Source organism: Chinchilla lanigera, unplaced genomic scaffold (genome assembly GCF_000276665.1).
Source record: "Chinchilla lanigera isolate Chin_1 unplaced genomic scaffold, ChiLan1.0 scaffold00008, whole genome shotgun sequence".
NCBI classification, from domain to species: domain Eukaryota; kingdom Metazoa; phylum Chordata; class Mammalia; order Rodentia; family Chinchillidae; genus Chinchilla; species Chinchilla lanigera.
In genome coordinates this window covers 8,386,191-8,404,183 of record NW_004955409.1, presented here as the reverse complement: position 1 = coordinate 8,404,183, position 17,993 = coordinate 8,386,191, and the positions used below count along the sequence as shown (strand labels likewise).

Below are 17,993 nucleotides of genomic sequence, written 5' to 3'. Positions count from 1 at the left end.
TGGTGATAGGCTTGGGTCTATTTTCAGTCTTTGAGACAACACCATTTTTCCAGCACCATTTATTAAAGAGGCTATCGTTCTTCCAGTGAGTTTGATTGGCCCCTTTATCAAAGATTAGGTGGCTGAGTGTGTGTTTGGTTGTGGCTGTTTCTTCCAGTCTGTTCCACTGATCCTCGGGTCTGTTTTTTAGCCAGTACCAGGTTGATTTTATTATAGTAGCTTTGTAGTATAATTTCAGGTCAGGGATTGTGATTCCACCTAACTTGTCCTTGTTGCCCAGGATTGCTTTTGCTATTCTGGGTCTCTTCTGGTTCCAGATGATACTTTATACATTTTAATTATTTTTGTATAAAGTAGACTCTAACCTTATTGTATTGTATTAATTTGCAAACCTCAAAGGACTTGGCACCTTTCCATTATCATAACAACCAGAGACTTCATCAGGGAAGAGGTCATCAGCTATAAAGCTTTTTGCCGATAGTTGGAGATGTTGCTTGGAAGGTCTTTTCTCTTTTTATTTTATGATATCTTCTTGAGCCTCATACTTTCAGGTCAGTATCTTAGCATGTGTTTTCCTCTCATGGGCTGAAGATCAACAGCTCAGATAAATTCTCACAAATATAAATCTTTGAAAACCTAGAGAAGCCAGACTTGGTGGTGCACACCTGTAATCCCAGCACTCAGGAGGCTGAGGCAAGAGGATCTCTGTGAGCGCGATGCCAGCCTAAAGTGCATAGTGAGGCCTTGTCTCAAAAAGACACACACAAAAATGTATGTCCTTATAGATGTGAAGACTTGTTATTGTTTCTCAGTTTAGAAATTTATCCTGGAACTCAGCCACCAAGTCCTTATTTGTTTTTGTTTTTGTTTTTGTCTTTTTGAGACAGGGTTTTGTTGTGCACTTCAGGCTGACCTTGAGCTCACTTTGTAGCCCAGGCTGGTCTTGAACTCACAACAGTCCTCCTGCCTCAGCCAGCCCTTATTTGTATAATAATAAAGCAAATAACATTATGAACAGACTTGTTGCTCCCATCTTCCAAACTAACTAGAATGTGATAGTCAACGTCTTCCAAACTGATCTTTTGTTTTTGTCTTTTTGAGACAGGGTCTCGCTATGCAGTGCAGGCTGGCCTTGAGCTCACTATGTAGCCCAGGCTGGTCTTGAACTCGCAGTGATCCTCCTGCTTCAGCATCCCAAGCGCTGGAATTACAGGTGTAATTCCAAACTAATTGGAATGTGTTTCCAATTGATGTTACATTTGCTAATGGAACACAAGTTGACCAGCTCAGGAACTGTACATAGGACCAAAGCAGCAATTCCACATGAAATATTGCCATTTCAAAACAGAATTATATAGTATCATCTTTGGATTCCAGAAGGCTGTAACACTGGCCTCGTATATCACAAAGAAAAACAAGCTGGTACTGCTGATGTCAACATTTCACCATGATGGAGATATTGATAAGGAAACCTCAACAAAACGGAACCCTGGGATGGTAGCTCTCCACAGTGAAACCAAAGGCGGAGTAGATGTTGCTGACGAGTTTTGCAGCAACCATGATGGCACTGGGAACACACAGTGCTGGCCAGCAGTTGTGCTTTACTCAGTCTTAAACGTGTGGCACAAATCATTTGATAGTTTTGTTTTTTTTTTTCCAGTACCAGGAATCGAACTCACGACCTCATGCTTGCCAGGCAGGCGCTGTTGCCGCTGAGCTAAATCCCCAGCCCCATCATTTCATAGTTTACAAAGAAAATGACAAATGGAAAATATCGTGGAGAAATTCTCTTAGAAGATTGGTAGTGGACTCACAAGAGATCATTTACGGCAGAGAAAAAACAAAATGTTTTTGCCCAGGGAGCTACGCAAAAATTATGGCGCACACTGGTGAGCTGACGGGTGAACCGGCAGGGGCAGCATCCCACAGACCTCCATGGCAACAGGAAAACCAAAAAGCTGTCAACTGCCCTACAGGAGAGGGCAGGAAAAGAAACACGTGCTATCAGTGTAAGCGATATTTGTGTATGGAACATGCAGTTTTCATGTGCGAAGACTGCCTCAGGTGTGACAGTTGAAGCAAAGATTATTTCTGTGGTAGACTTTGTTTGTATTTACATTGAAGTTCACATAGTTTTTTGGTTGTTTTGTTTTTTGTTTTTTTGAGACAGGGTCTCACTATGCAGATCAGGCTGGCCGTGAGCTCACTTTGTAGCGCAGGCTGGTCTCAAACTTGCAAGGATCCTCCTGCCTCAGCTTTCCAAGTGCTGGGATTACAGGCATGCACCACCACGCCCAGCTTTTCTACAGTCAGGTTTGAGAGGGACCCAGTAAGCATAGTTCTTTCACGTCTTGGATATCAAGCTAGGATACATGATCCAGTAGGAAGTAAAATGAACAAACCCCAGTAATTATCAAGATATCTTTATATTTTTCACCCTCATATATTATACAGTTCATTGCATATAATTTTCAATTAATAAATATATAACAAAATGTAAAGTAGGTATGAAAATAGCTTGCTGAAAGCTGGGCATGGTGGTGCACACCTGTAATCCCAGCACTTGGGAGGCTGAGGCAGGAGGATTGTTGTGAGTTCGAGATCAGCCTGGGCCACATAGTGAGCTGAAGGCCAGCCTGAACTGCATAGCGACACCCTGTCTCAAAAAGACACAAACAAAAGGCCAAAAAGGAAAATAGCTTGCTGAAGAAAAAGCTTCCTCGTTATACTTAGTACATTATTACATACAACAGAAGATAATTGTTAAACCGTTTAAAAGATAAACTAGCTAAATTCTTTGAAAAATTCTTCTGGTGTTTCAGGTGTATCTAAAACATATTCCTGGAATTATTGTGTATCTTATTGAAATGTCATTGTTGCTGGGCATGGTAGCCCACACCTGTAATCCCAGCATGGGGAAGCTGAGGCAGGAGGATTGCTGCAAGTTCACACAGTGAATTGAAGGCCAGCCTGAACTGTATAGTGAGACCCTGTCTCAAGAAGACAAAAAGTGAAATGTCATTGTTTAATTATAAGATGGTGTGATATTTAAACCATATCAGATTTCTCAGGTAAAGTCCTCTGAGAAATGGACTGAGGCAGTCCTGAGGGGAGGATGAAGAAGAGGAAGACAAAGAAACAAATTTCAGCGTACAACTTTCGGTGTGACCTTCTGAAGCAAGGTGACACTGACCTCAGGACATTGGAGGACTTAAATCATATAGTGGTGGGGGGTATGCTCTATCACATAGTCTGGTCCCCAACAAGGCAGTTTTCTTTTTTTGTTTGTTTGTTTTTTTGAGACAGGGTCTCGCCGTGCAGGTCAGGCTGGCCTTGAACTCACTTTGTAGCCCAGGCTGGTATTAAACTCGAAATGATCCTCCTGCCTCAGCCTCCCGAGTGCTGAGATTACAGGCATGCGCCACCACGCCCAGCTGAAGGCAGTTTTCTACAGGTTGTTTCTGGGAGAGTGACCTGGGAGGGATGCTGGATAGGGGGTGAGAGAAGCAGGTTTGGGCGAGGGAGGTGAGCAGATGCTGCCGGGCTGGGGTGGGACAGCCCGTCAGAGGTGTCCGGGCCTGGGCACAGCGGCGGCCTTGTACTGTCCCACTAGCCAGGCTTCGATTACCCGCTGCCCAGGCAGACGTTTGGAAAAGGACCGGCTGTGAGCCGCTCGTCACCAAAGCTACCGGCAGTCAAACCCGGAACTAGTCCTCCTTCATGGACGGGGTGTCTGGACCGCCCCCCACCATGCTCAGGACTTTCCACCCCGCACCACGTGGATACACTCTCCTCACAGCTATTCGCCCTCTGAGAAAGGCTCCACTGGGATTCCCGTGTGTCATTCTGGGGAGAAACAAAGGTAGGTAGTTGTGACAAAACTGTCGTTCATGCCCGAAGAAGCCCTGCAGCACCTAGGCCCTGGCAGCACCGCTCTCTGCCCTAACGGATTTAGGGCCCCCGCCCCGTGGCTAGCAGGGTCAGTGGTTGGATGTTCACCTCCAGTGTGACACAGACCCTCGGCTTTGAAGCAGCGCGATTCCTGGAAGTCCGGACTTCTCAGGCTGGGGCTGTTGCACTCGTCCACATACGGTTAAAACTGGGTCGTCACCAGGGAGCCCAGTGCGTTCTTCCCCACGGCCGCAAGTTCACGCTGCTCCATTACCCGCAAGGGCTTCAATTCTTACCATTGTACGCGGCCTCAGCCAGCAAGGGGCGCTCTCAGGGCTATGCGGTAACAAACAGGAAGAAATTGGGAGTTAGGGTAACAGGTACCTGCGGGTTAAAAGAGTGTGAAGTTCAGCGAACACTGGGGACGGTGGCACACCAAGTCAGCTCAGCCTTCAGAGACCATGTGGTCAGCGGAGATAGCACGAGGCAGGGCCAAGCGAAACAAGATCAGTCAGATCAAATCCACCGAGGCAAGAGAGCTCTGCCTCCTCCAGAACCCAATTAGGAGCTTTCCCAGGCGATGAGAGGCACGTTCCAGGCGGCAAGGGACAGGTGTGCGTGTGGAACGGTTACTGAGGTAGCTGATAGTCACCGTTTCCTTATTATCATTGTAAAAATCACCCAGGTAGAGACCGAGGATGGTGGTGAGACCTGCGTGTCCTCAAGAGGCCTGATGAAGTCCTGCCTGCCCTGGGGATGCCACAGAAGCTGTACACCATGCTTCTGCTTTTTGGTTGGGTCAGCCTGGGGTCCCTGTCCCCTTTTTATTTTTGTTTTTTGGGGTCTTTTTTTTTTTTTTTGAGACAGGGTCTCGCTGCGCAGTTCAGGCTGGCCTTGAACTCACTTTGTAGCCCAGGCTGCTCTCGAACTTCCAATGATCCTCCTGCCTCAGCCTCCTGAGTGCTGGGATTACAGGCGTGTGCCACCATGCCCAGCATTCCCATCCCCTTTTTGATCAAGCGTAAGAACAAAACCTTGTTTCTGTGCCAGCTCCTCCTACGTGACTCCTCTGACAGAAAACGCTAGAAGCCACGGAGTCAGAGTCTTAGTCACTGTCCCATTTCTGGGACAAAATACCTGACACCAGCAACTTAAAGGAAGAGGTTTCCTTCACTCATGGTTTCAGAGGGTCCAGCCATGGTCTGCTGGCTGCAAGGCAGAAACTGCATACGTGGTGGAAGGGCCTGGTGGAGGACAGCTGCTCACATCGTGGTGCCCAGGAAGCAGAGAGACAAGGGGGGAGCTAGAGACAATACACCCTTCCAGGTCATGCCCCAGTGACCTGCTTCTTCTGGCCAGCCCTCACCTTCAAACATGTGAGACTTCTGGGGACACTTTAAGTCTAAACTGTAACAGTTGCTAGCACTTTGGCATCCATCCTAAATCCAAGTTTAACTATCCCCTAACTGAATCGGATTTAGTTCTCTTTGCTGTGGTGACGGTCTACACCACACCCAGCTGGCTGAAGCTCCTGGCTGGAGATGAAGAACTCAGAGACTTCTCGCCACTTAAAGTGACACACACCCAATTGCCCCCCACACACCCTGCACTGCCATGTGCTCTCCCTTCTTGGCCTGACTCCTCATTCTGCCGCTCAGGACCAGTGACAGAGGATGGCCCTCTCATCCGGGGCCTGTAAGTTAAGATCTTTGAACTTGTTCCCTGTTACCATTGTGTACTGAATGCGCCTTGTATCTGTGGGACCCACAATCTGTCAAGTGGCAGGATTTTCTCTACTAAAACCATGTGTCACTTTACAGTGCTCTATAAATCTGCTCGTGACCGTTAGTAAGAATGTACGATCCAAGTAATCTTGTTCTGCACAACCCGTTCCCTGGCCAGTACCCTGCAAACCCTGAAAATGTAGCCACAGTGTCCTGGCCCTGCAGCAGCGGCCTGAGCAATGGTTAACCCGCACCTCCTTGTGCTGCGTGCCCGTCTGTCTGTGACGTGGGCTGCCGGGCTGGGATCCAGGAGGAGCAGGCACTGGAGAACCCAGCGTTTCCCGGGAGCCCTGGGACGAGCTGTTACCCAGCCTCGGCACCACCGACCCTTCCCGCACCGTTCTGCCCTTCATGGTGTCACAGCTGAGCGCTGGAGCACAGCCGCCTGACCTCAGCTGCTGCCGCGGGCCACGTCCGGGGGAGTCCTGGCCTGTCCAGTGTTGCTCCTGGGGTGCGAACGGAGCGCCAGGAGGTTTGGGGACCTGGGGTAAGCTTGTGTTTTTAGCATCTCAGTGGTTCTCAGTGCAGAAACCTGAATCTGTTTTATTTTATTTTATTTTGGTTTACAGTAGTGGAAAATAAACCTAGAATCTTCACACTGGGTTATATCTCCAGCTTTTATTTATTTATTTTTTTTTGAGACAGGGTTTTGTCAGGACTAGAAGTTTCCCAGGTTGGGCTTGAATTGTCGAACCTCCTGCCTCGGCCTCCCAAAGCGCTGGGCTGACCGGTGTGTGTCTCCGTGTCTGGCTCAGGCCTGTGACTTTCACCACCGAAGGTGTGTTAGCTTGAACGACTGCCAAAAGCCTGCCGCACAAACACCGTCTAGGCTGCTGCATCACAGACAATCATCTTGACTTCGCTCTGGGGCTCCTGGGCAGCGAATACAGACATAAATGTGCAGGGTGTCCAGCTCCTGGGAGGAGGAAGCCCGCCGCAGGCTCGGCTCTGGGGTGAGGAGTCTGGGACGGCTCGGCAGGAAGATGCCTGCGCCGTGTTCTTCCCGCACTGGCCGGCCCTGGTGGGGCGCAGCCTCCGCTTCCTTGGGTTCCCGCTCACAGCCGAGGGGCCATTAGGTCTCCTGTAATAGTTCACACTTCGTGGCCCCTTACAAAGTTTGGGGGTTACAGTAAAGGGCGATAAAGGCTTGCACCCCGGCCCCCCATCCACTTCCCTGCCTTCTGCTGACACATCTTCCAGAGAACGGGGCTGTCGCTGAAGGACTCTCCCCTCCCTCTTCGGACGGATGAGCTGCAGCGTCCTGATCGGTCCGCAGGGCAGAGGCAGAGACTGCGACCCTCTCAAGGCCTGCCCTGCCCAGCTGCTCAGGACAGTAGCAGCCCTATGCAGCTCGCGGAGCGTCTCCCCAGTCCATGTGCGCTTCAGACTGCATACCCCACCAAGGAAACGTCTCCCCCGCAGCCTTGGGGGCCAGCAGGCCACAGCCCAGCAGCTAGCTGAGACCCACTGGCTGCTTGATCGGCGTCCACCGAGAAGCACGAAGGGCTGGAGACAGGAGTTTGCTTCCCAGAGCCGGTGGGCTCTGCCTGGGTGCTGTGCGTGCTGCCTCTCCCTGTGTCTGTGGTAATACAACATTTCTTTAACTGAAAGCATTTTTTTTTTTTTTTAAGAGTAGGAAAATGCATTGGAGGAAAGGAATGGGACCAGGAATAGCTCCTGAGACACAGGCGGGGTCCCGCACGGGCCGCCCCTGCGAGTACCTCTGTGGCATTGTTTCAGACAGCAATGCATGCTCTAGAAGAAAATTCAGAAAATACAGGCACAGGTAACACCAGCGATCGCCCCGAACTCTGCTAGTATAAACAGCCCTAGGGTTTGGCGTTTCTTCATGTACAGCTACAAACACGACTGGGCCCTTCACTGGCCCTAATTCATCCTCCAGGCTTACACTGAGGTTAACCACAAACGTGAACTTAGTGTTCTTTATTCCTGCATTTCTGCTTAGATTCTAATACACTGCCAAATGTTCTTTTGTTTTTTTTTAAACTGGGAATTGAACGCATGACCTCGTGCTTGCCAGGCAGGCCCTGTGCCACTGAGCTATATCCCTGGCTTCTTGTTGTTGTTTCGAGACAGGGTCTCATAGTGCATGCTGGCCTTGAGATCTTCCTGCCTCAGCTTCCCGAGGGCGGGGATTACAGGGGTGTGTCTCCACGCCCGGCAAACGTTCTTAACACAGAGGCTTAGTTCACACCACTTGAACTATTTATGCTTGGCGTACTGTGCATATCCCGCAAGTTGCTTGTTTTACTCCGTAAAGCGTGGGGTGTGCCTTGCCAACGTGCATACAGTTTTGTTTAGTGTAACTAGGGTGGAGGGTTCCACGGTGTGGGCACCTGGACGGTTGCTGCTCTCCTGCTATGGCTGTGTTGTTCTGCTATCTTACCCTGCGGCCGCCAGCACTGCTGCATGCCCCTTCCATGTGCCCTTGCTGTACAAATTCCTGAGTAGACGCGTCGCTGAGGGGCAGCGTGAGCAATCCCACGCAGTCACCCTAAATCGTGCGAGGGTTTACACTCCCACCACGAGTTCATAAAAATCCCGTATTTCTCCAGATCTTCACCAGTGTTCTGTGTAAGTTTCAGACCACCAGCCTTCAGAATGATACAAGAGGGTGCTTAGTTGACATTTCTCTACTGATCATTCAGGTTAGAGTATGTTTATGCAAATCTCCTGTGTTCTTTGAGCTGCCTGTTCCTAAACCCTGAATATTTATTTGCCTATTGGCTGTACAAAAGCCTTCCCTTAAAAGGCCCTAAGATATTTCCTCCTGTATATTATGCAGTTATTGGCCTGCCTGCATTTAAGTTTTTGAAGGTATGGACTGACGCAGAGATGTTAAGATTGGAATGCTGTACCTTGGGCCACCACAAAAATATTCATAAAAAGATATTACCAAAATTAAAATGAAACACTAAAAACAACTCCCATAACACAAATAAAGGCAGAAATGAAAACTGGAGAAGCTAGAAGCAGATATTATGAGAAGGCAAATAGTTACAAAATCAGATGTGTGTGGCGGTGCATGCCTGAAATCCCAGCACTCCGGAGGCTGAAGCAAGAGGATCTCCGTGAGTTCAAGGCAAGCCTGGGCTATACAAGTGAGTTCAAAGCCAGCCTGAACTACATGGAAAGACCCTGTCTCAAAACAAAGAAAAGAAAAAAAAAAGAATTACAGACTCAAATCCAAAAGTAGTATCTTAAATGCAAATGGCCTCAGCACAGTAGTCAAACATACACGGTCGTAAGTTTTAAAAAATAATTATTGCTTTGCAGTTGTTGAAGCAATAGTTTACGTAAAAGTAGATGCTCTTTATCTACACAGAATATCAGAATTAGCTTTTCAGTAAAGCCCTTTTTTTTTTTGGTACTGGGAATCAAACTCAGGACCTTGTGCTTGCTAGGCAGGCGCTTATGCCACCGAGCTATATCCCGACCCACAATTAGCTTTTTTTTTTTTTTTTAAAAAAAAAAAACCTTTTGCTCTTGTTGCTTTTGCTGTCTTCTGCTGCTGTGAACAGGTGCCCTCTGCCATGTACCACCCTGTCTTGGAGCGAGACGATGATGGACTGAAACCTCTACAAACTGTGAGCTAGATAAACCTTTCCCCGCTTTAAAAAACAAAAAACAAACACCACCTCAAACCAGCAGAGGACGCTCACCTCAATGTAATGTGTGTTATGCGGCCGTTCCAAAGGCGGGCTTCTCCCTCTCTGAAGCAAATGATGATCAAAGCAACTGACAAACTGTCGTGGAATCTGTCCAGACCTGACGCAGGCCTTGCGCTTCTCTTGAGCCACTGCTCGTCCCCTGCTCGTCCGCCTCCAAGGGCTCTGAGCCCATCCCTAGCAAGCTAACAGGTCCGGCTGCGGGCCGCCGCCGCCCTGAGCTGCGGAGCTGATTCAAGTGGCCTGCTCTGCCCCCTGGTGGCCAGATGATCGAGCTTCATGGAGGTGAGCCGCCCTTTCCAACGCGGCAGGTTTTCTAGGAATCCGGGTGGGGTGTGGATTTCTGGCTCTTGAAAGGAAATTCAAGGAAATATTTAATTTGTGATAATGTGTCGTTTACTATACCAGGCCTTGGAATAACTAAGAATTTAGACTGGAGAGGCTGTTAAGAAAACAATAAAATCCACCACAACTTTTTAGAAAAACTAGAGTAAAGGCTGTACTAAATTTTATCTTCTAGAGCTGGGTAGGATGACACACACATGTAACCACCGGTACTCGGAAGGCTGAAGCAGGAAGATTGCATGTTTGAGGCCAGCCTGGGCAATTCAATGAGACCTTGTTTCAAAATAAAACCAAGGGCTGGGGTAAAGCAGGAGGACCACAGATTCTCTGGGTCTTGTGAATTGTTAAACTGCCTAGGCTGGGCTTGGATTTTCATCCTGCTGCCTCAGCCTCCCAGAGAGCTGGGATTACAGGTGTGCACTACCAACTCTGGCCAAGCTTTCTACTACTGTGAATGTGTAGACACAGGCTGAAATAACTTAAGACTCCTTTCAATTCTAAGCAGCTCCAAGAAGTAAAAAATTCACAGTCCACATCTCAGGGAAATGAAAATCCTCTGGGAAAAGTATTTTTCTTTTTTCTTGTCTTTTTGAGACAGGGTCTCACTATGCAGTTCAGGCTAACCTTGAGCTCACTTTGTAGCCCAGGCTGGACTCAAACTCGCAATGATTCTCCTGCCTCAGCCTCCCGAGTGCTGGGATTAGAGGCATGCGCCACCATGCCTGACTGGGAAAAATGTTTTTCTTTGGCAAGGGTCTGGGAATGTCCCGACCTAGTCCTTGCCCCTTTCTAATTCTCCAAGAATGTGTACAGTGAGGGGAAGGACAGGCAATAACTTCGCAGGTGCCTCCTGCTGCCCAGGGTTTATAGAGACTTGAGAGGTGCACGCGGATCCTTGTCTTGTGTTTCTGTCTCGACCTTGAGGTTCGATCTGCCCATCAGGGCCTGGCCATGGATGGGGTTTCCTGAAAGATTTCCAGCTGCTGAGATTTCAGCTCCTTTGGTTTCCAATTTTTGCTTTTCTCCAGGGCAGCAGGAACTTGTGCACGTAGTTTGCCTCACAAATTTGATGTGGCTAATAAATGTAATTCCACAGTGCATCCTGATGGGCCGTGACAGCTTTGGGGCCAGATGAAGGGTTCAGATCTGGGCTCTTCCACTTAATGACTGTGACCTGAGAAAGCTGCTCGAACTCTCTCAGCTGCATTTTCCTTAAAAGTGGAGTAATAATACCTATTTCTTGGGCTTATAAAGTTTTTTTTTTTTTTTGTCTTTTTGAGACAGGGTCTCGCTATGCAGTTCAGGCTGGCCTTGAGCTCACTTTGTAGCCCAGGCTGGTCTTGAACTTGCAACGATCCTGATCCTCCTGCCTCAGCCTCCCAAGTGCTGGTATTACAGGCATGCGCCACCACACCCAGCTTCCATCTTGTGTTTCATAGCCAAGGATGTATTTTTTTAAATTAGTGCCGGTCAGTTATATAGAATGGTTTCATTTTGACACATTTGTACACACACACAGCACACTGGTATGCACCCAGCATCTTCATACACACGTGTAACAAGCTCTGACTGTGCCCCGCCACCCCTCCCACAGGATGTATTCAGGAAGGACAGGCCCACTGACAAAACCTTACCTGGCAAAATGTATTAACCATAAAACCCAACCAATCAGCCCAGACTCCATAGCAAGGACCTGTCTCAAAAAAAAAGATTGGACTGCGTGCATCTATACAATAGGAAGGAACTCACAATGTCATGAACGAAAGGAAGGATTGAGAAGCAGAAGAGTACAATTCTATGCCATGTTTGTATGACGTACAAAATCAGGCAGAATTAATAGTCAGAAATCAGGAGAGGGGGCAACCCTGGAGGGAATGAAGTGGAAACAGGGGAGCTTCTGGGATCTAGTAATTTCCTTCTTTCTTTCTTTCTTTCGTCTTTTTGAGACAGGGTTTTACTATGCAGCTCAGGCTGGCTTTGAACTCCCTTTGTAGCCCAGGCTGGCCTCAAGCTCACAGAGATCCTCCTGCTTCAGCCTTCCAAGTGCTGGGATTACAGGTGTGCACCACCATGCCCGGCTGTAATGTTCTGTTTCTTCCTCAGTATAATGGCTACACAGGTGTGTTTCATTTCATAAAGGGTCAATGAGATACACACTTCAGATTTTGCATTTTCTGTATCTGTATTTCTGTAACGTGCTTTTCAAAATAGAATGTGGGAGGGGCCTGGTTCGCTGCTGACCATCTAAGCCTGAGGGAGGAACCTGGACTTCCAGTTCCTCTTATGTGATTCCTAGAGAATAAAAGTAAAGCTAACAACTAGCAGAGAAGTTGAAAGTAGAACATTCATCACCTGGGCAGGTGGGGGAAGAGCAGGATGTGGACATTTCTTTGGTTGAGCGCTCTTTCTTCCTCTGCCTTGGTTCTCTGCTAAGGTTTAGATAATGTCATAAACCACGATGCTGGAAAACACGGAGGTGTCGATCATTTTGAAAGGAGACATCATAGAGTTTTAGCCATAGTTGCACGGATGGGCAGCGGCTTTGGGGTCGGAGCCCACCCTACGGGCGACAGGGCTGAGGAACTCACTGAAGGTGTTCTCTCCCTAAGGCACCCTCCACAACCTCCTCCGACATCCACCCAGGCGCCCAGGAAGACGACGACTCCGTCTCAGTCACCCGCATCCCCTCGAAAGTGGCGATGCAGGACATTACTACAGAGCTGCACTGCCCGCTGTGCAAGGACTGGTTCAGTGACCCCCTCATGCTCAGCTGCGGCCACAACTTCTGCCAAGCCTGCATCCAAAACTTCTGGAAGCTGGAAGCCAAGGAAACGTTCTGTCCCGAGTGCAAGATGCTGTGTCAGTACAGCAACTGCACGTTCAACCTGGTGCTGGAGAAGCTGGTGGAGAAGGTGAAGAGGCTGCCCCTGCTCAAGGACCAGCCGCAGTGCTCAGAGCACGGCGAGAACCTGAAGCTGTTCAGCAAGCCGGACGGGAAGCTGGTCTGCTTCCAGTGCAAGGACGCGCGGCTGTCCACGGGGCCCTCCAAGGAGTTCCTGCAAATCCCGGACGCCGTGCGGCTCTTCACGGTGGGCGGGGCCCGCCCAGCCCCTGGGGGAAGCAGGGAAGGTTTTCTGCGGGGCTTGCTCTCTCTTCCGCCTCACCTTTAACCAAATAAGAATGAGAAATCTCAGCGTGCTCAGAAAATACGAAGTGTTTTGCCAAGGTCTTTCTCCTGAGTGGCTGTTTAGAGGAGAGGCGCAGGGTCGACTCCCTCGGGCTTGCACTGATCAGAGGAGGGATGTAGGGCACACTGCTCTCGTGATAAGTTTCAGAATTGGGTCAAGTTTAAAATTAACAAGACAGTAGAACACAAGCAATATAATTTTTTTGCAGTTTTTTGGTCTTTTTGAGACAGGGTTTTGCTATACAGTTCAGGCTGGCCTCAAACTCACTTTGTAGCCCAGGCTGACCTCGAAATCACAGCAATCCTCCTGCCTCAGCCTTCCCAGTGCTGGGGATTACAGACATGTGCTACCATGCCCAGCCAAGATAATGTAGTTTTTGTTTTGTTTTTTGTCTTTTTAAGACAGGGTCTCGCTCTGCAGTGCAGGCTGGCCTTGAGCTTACTTTGTAGCCCAGGCTGGCTTCACACTCACAATGATCCTCCTGCCTCAGCCTCCCGAGTGCTGGGATTACAGGCGTGTGCCACACCGAGCACCATATTCACAATTCTTTAGGGAGACAGAATCTAAGGTATAGGTGGAGGGAAACATTTCTGCAGCAAGAGCCTCTTTTGCTGGCACGCTGGGCTTTGGAGGTGTCCTTGTCTCCCCAGACCGGTGTGGGTCACGTCTGTTTGATATTCCTAGGAGGAACTTGCCATTTACCAGGATGAACTGGAGACAACCCTGAAGGAACTTCAGTCTCTCAGGAACAAGCAGAAGGATGCTATTGCTTCTTGCAAGGTGAGGAGCAGCATAGGTGGGTTATGAGATAGAAATGAATTACAGCTGCCTTATAATTTCAAGAGAGAGGCACCGGGTGTGGTGGTGCACGACTATAATCCCAGCACTCAGGAGGCTGAGGCAGGAGGATTGTCGTGAGTTTGAGATCAGCCTGGGCTACAAAGTGTGCTCAAGGCCAGCCTGAACTGCATAGTGAGACCCTGTCTCAAAAAGACAAAAAACAAAACAAAACAATAACTTTAAGAGAACAACAACAACAAAAAAGACGGCAAAGGTGCCTGTGCATACATTATCAATATGCCAAATGGCACCCGGGCTGGCCTCAAACTCACAGAGATCCTCCTGCTTCAGCCTTCCAAGTGCTTCTGGGATCTAGTAATTTCTTACAAAATTGACAAATTTGTCAGTTACAAAATTACAAATTTGTCAGTTACAAAACTGACAAAGTAGACCAGAAAGGAGTATGTTTGTGGAATAGGTTCTGTGTTAGTTAGCTTTTCACTGCTATGGCAAATTACCTGAGACAAACAATTTAAAGGGTGAAAGGATTATTTTGAGTCACTGCTTCAGAAGTGGTGGTCCACGGCTGGCCAGCCACGTTTCGGCTGAGGACAAGAGAGAAACATGATGGAAGGGTGTGGCAGAGGAGAGCCGCTCAGCCCGTGGCAGCCAGAAGGTGGAGCTGGAAAAGGGAAAGAGGCAGCTGGGAAGGGGCTGGGGAAACGCACAGCCCCCAGGGTCATTCCCCACAATCCGTTTCCTTCCACTCGGCCCACTCTTAGCGGCCCATTCACCTATGAACTTGTCAATGAGTTCATCCACTGAAGGGGTTTTTTGTTTTGTTTTTCTTCCAGTACCAGGAATCGAACTCATGACCTTGTGCTTGCCAGGAAGGCACTTTGCTGCTGAGCTAAATCCGCAGCCCTCATTGAAGAGGTTAATGTCCACATGATCCATCACTTCGTAAAGCCATCAGCTGGCCTTCGGGGGACTTTCTAGATCCAACCCATAATACTCTTATCACTGGCCTCAAAGGCTCATAGCCCTCTCTCTGCAAAATGCATGTAGTCCATCTCTAAGATTTGCCAAAGTCTGAAAAGTTCTAGAATTACCCAGAATCTAGGTCTAAAGTCTCCTATGACACTCAAGGCAACTCTGAACAGTCAGCCCTATAAAAATTTTAAAAGTGGGCTGGAGATATAGCTCAGCAGCATAAGCACATGCCCGGCAAGCACAAGGTGATTCCCGGTACCTCCCCCGCAAAAATAAAAAAAATTAAAAAGCAAGTTATATACTCCCAAGATAACATGCCATAGAGTTAACAACGTTACCTTTCCAAATGAGAGGAACAGGATAACAGAAGTAAATTGGACTGAAGCAAGACTGACACCCAGCAAGCCAGACGTTCAATTCCGTAGCTTCACGTTTAGCGTCCAAGACATGTGCTGGCACAGTGTGAACTCTGCAGGCCTTGCCGGTTGTGGTCCCACGGCCACTCTCTTAGGCTGGCTCTACTCAGGGCCTATGCTTTGCTTGGCAGATGTTCTATGTTCCTGGCAGCTCTGATTTCCTAGGGTCTGTACTGCATCTTCAATTTCTCCCTCAATGCTTCATAATCACCTTCTCACGAGCTGACGGCAGAAATTCTCACACTGCGCAGATGGCCTGCTCCACCCGCCTGGTTTTTCTTTAAAAATCTGGGTGGAAGCCATCATGACCCCTTAACTCTTGCATTGCTGCCAGGATCATGTGGATGACACAAAGGTATTAGCCAGCTTGAGCAGTAGCCAGGACCATGCTGTCGTTGCTTTTGAGCGCCTGGACAGGTGAGCGTGGTGAGATGGATCCCAGGGAACAAATTCTCTAGGTGATCCTGCTTAAGTAGGGAGCGTAGCAGCTCTCTCATTTACACATTTACATCCTTGAGTCTGCGGGGGGGGTGAGGGCTTGCTGGTTCCTGAGATGCCCCCAAGACATCTTGTTGTCCCAGTGCAAAGCACTTGGCATTTTTTTTTGGTATTGTTTTTTGTTTTTTTGAGACAGGGTCTTGCTGGGTAGCCCAGGCTGGCCTTGAACTCACTGTGTAACCCAGGCTGGTCTTGAACTTGGGGTAATCCTCCTGCCTCAGCCTCCCAGGTGCGGGGATTACAGGCGTGCGCCACCATGCCCTGCTACTTGGGTTCTTTTTAATGGCGCTGATTTCTTCTTCAGTGATATCTCCTTGTCCCCAGTTTTACACGTGCTTCTTTTCTGGCTGAACTGCAAATTTTTTAAATCTTTCTGTTCTGCTGTTTGCTCCTGAATCCCCTTGTAACTCTGACTGAAAGCTGCCAGCATTACCCACAGCACAACCTAAAAATTTTTTTTTTTTTCAGTACTGGGAATTGAACTCAGGACCTTGTGCTTGCCAGGCAGGTGCTATGCTGCTGAGCTAAATCCTCAGCCCCTCCTAAAATTTTTTTGTTGTTATTTTTGTTTCTGTTTTTTTGATACAAGGTCTCGCTACACAGTTCAGGTTGGCCTTGAGCTCACTTTGTAGCGCAGGCTGGTCTCGAACTTGCAACAATCCTCCTGCCTCAGCCTCCAGACTGCTGGGATTACAGGCATGTGCCACCACGCCTGGCACTAACCTAAATGTTATACTGCCTTAAAATTTCCTTCTCCAAATAAACTATCCCATTACCTCAAACTGAGCCTCATACAAACTTTTAGGGCATGGACCAGATGTGAGCAAGCTCTCTGACAGAGTGTAACACGAAGGGTGCAGGTCGCAGTAGAGTCCAGTTCCCATCTGAAGTCTCCTGGGCACATCCTCTACCTCCCATCAGCGTTCTGGACTGCTGAGCCCACACCAGAATTCTCATCAAGTTTTGTTTACAGCATTCTAGGGCTTCTCTGTCTTCTCTAAAATTTTTCAAAGTCCTCCTGTGCACCAAAACTATGCACAGCCAGGCATGGTGGCACACACTTGTAATCCCAGCACTCGGGAGGCTGAGGCAGGATCATCATCGGGAATTCATGACCAGCCTGGGCTACAAAGTGAGGTCAAGACCGGCCTGAACTGTATAGCAAGACCCTGTCTCAAAAAAAACACAAAACAACAACAAAAAAAACCCCAAACCCCTAAACCAACAAAAACTACATGGATAGATACAGACACCACTTATCAGTAGCAATTTCCGGGTGCTGGGGATTTAACTCAGTGGCACAGCGCCTGCTGGGCAAGTGTGAGGTCGTGAGTTTGATTCCCGGTACAGGAAAGAAAACCAAAAAAAAAAAAATCAGTAGCAATTTCCTGTGTAGGTGAGCTTTCTTTTTTTTTCCTCTCAGAATGCCTGAGATACACAAAGGAGGAAAGGTTTGTTTTAGCTCCTGGTTTCAGCTCCTGGTTGTCTGGCTCCACGGCCTCCGGTGTGTGGTGAGACAAAAAGGTCATGGCGGAGGGCCTGGCCTAGAAAAGCTGCTTGCCTCATGGCAGCAAGAGAGAGAGAAAGAGGGTGAGAGTGAAAGAGCCAGAGAAGGAAGGGCCAGGGACAGATACGCTCCCCAAGGTCACGCCCCGTCACCGCGGCCCCCTTCACCCTTCGGGCACATTTTAGGGTAACCTGTACTTAACAACAAGGCAGAGGAAGGGCTGGGGATGTAGCTCAGTGGCGTAAGTTCCTGCCTGGCGAGCGCGAGTTTGTGAGTTCGAGTCCTGGAACCAAAACGATAAATAAATAAGTAAACTGCAAAAAATAAATTAATAAATTTTTTTTAAAAACTGCATAGCGAGACCCTGTCTCAAAAAGACAACAACAACAACAAAAAAAAAACCCCCCAAAACCCAAGAATGATGATTAGTACTATATGTGGAACAGGGCATGTTAAGAACATATAAATGGAGGACCTAGACTATGTGCTCTGAAGAAGTCGCTTATTAAACATTGAGAATCGGAGGATAAGTAACAACCAAGTGAGCTAGGTGAGGGGGATATGAAAGGAAGAGGAAAGTGCATGCAGAAAAACTTGAGACAGGAAGTTGGCTGCTTGCTAAATCAGAAACAAGACAATAAAGCTGGTCTCCGCTAAGCTAGATAATATTGAAGAAGCAGATATGGGCTCAATTATGTAGGCCCTTGTGTAGAAATGTTAAGCATTTAAAACTTAATTCCCTGAATAAAGAGAAATCATAAAGGGCGTTAAACAGGGCATCGTTTCATTTCCTTTTGCAAATATCTCTGGTGGCTGCGTGGAGAGGGGCCTGCAGAGGCAGTGACAAAGACCACAGCTTCCTGAGTGTGGTGCCACACGCCTGTAATCCCAGCACTCAGGAA

The 17,993-nt window shown here is 48.3% G+C and overlaps 2 protein-coding genes and 1 long non-coding RNA gene across 4 annotated transcripts in view; 1 reads left to right on the top strand and 2 right to left on the bottom strand.

Annotated features, from left to right (window-relative positions):
- Positions 1 to 6,221: 6,221 nt before the first annotated feature.
- On the bottom strand, positions 6,222 to 9,645 carry LOC102027051 (the record flags this gene model as incomplete). Its single annotated transcript, XM_013510072.1, is given in 3 exon segments — positions 6,222 to 7,254; positions 9,359 to 9,541; positions 9,617 to 9,645. Coding segments are annotated over 3 exon segments (966 nt in total).
- Trim69 (tripartite motif containing 69) overlaps positions 9,533 to 17,993 on the top strand; it is an 18,203-nt gene continuing 9,742 nt past the window's right edge. Inside the window, exons 1-3 of the mRNA XM_005376746.2 lie at positions 9,533 to 9,649; positions 12,319 to 12,798; positions 13,582 to 13,677. Coding sequence (XP_005376803.1) covers positions 9,644 to 9,649; positions 12,319 to 12,798; positions 13,582 to 13,677 — 582 coding nt within the window. The 5' untranslated portion in view covers positions 9,533 to 9,643. The remainder of the gene's footprint in view (positions 9,650 to 12,318; positions 12,799 to 13,581; positions 13,678 to 17,993) is intronic.
- Positions 12,786 to 17,993, bottom strand: part of LOC102025326 — a 20,092-nt gene continuing 14,884 nt past the window's right edge. Inside the window, exon 4 of one of the 2 annotated variants that reach the window (XR_259758.2) lies at positions 12,786 to 12,873. This is a non-coding gene — a long non-coding RNA (uncharacterized LOC102025326). Of the gene's footprint in view, positions 12,874 to 16,978; positions 17,375 to 17,993 lie in introns of those variants that run through there. The other variant, XR_001232688.1, reaches the window with a different exon arrangement.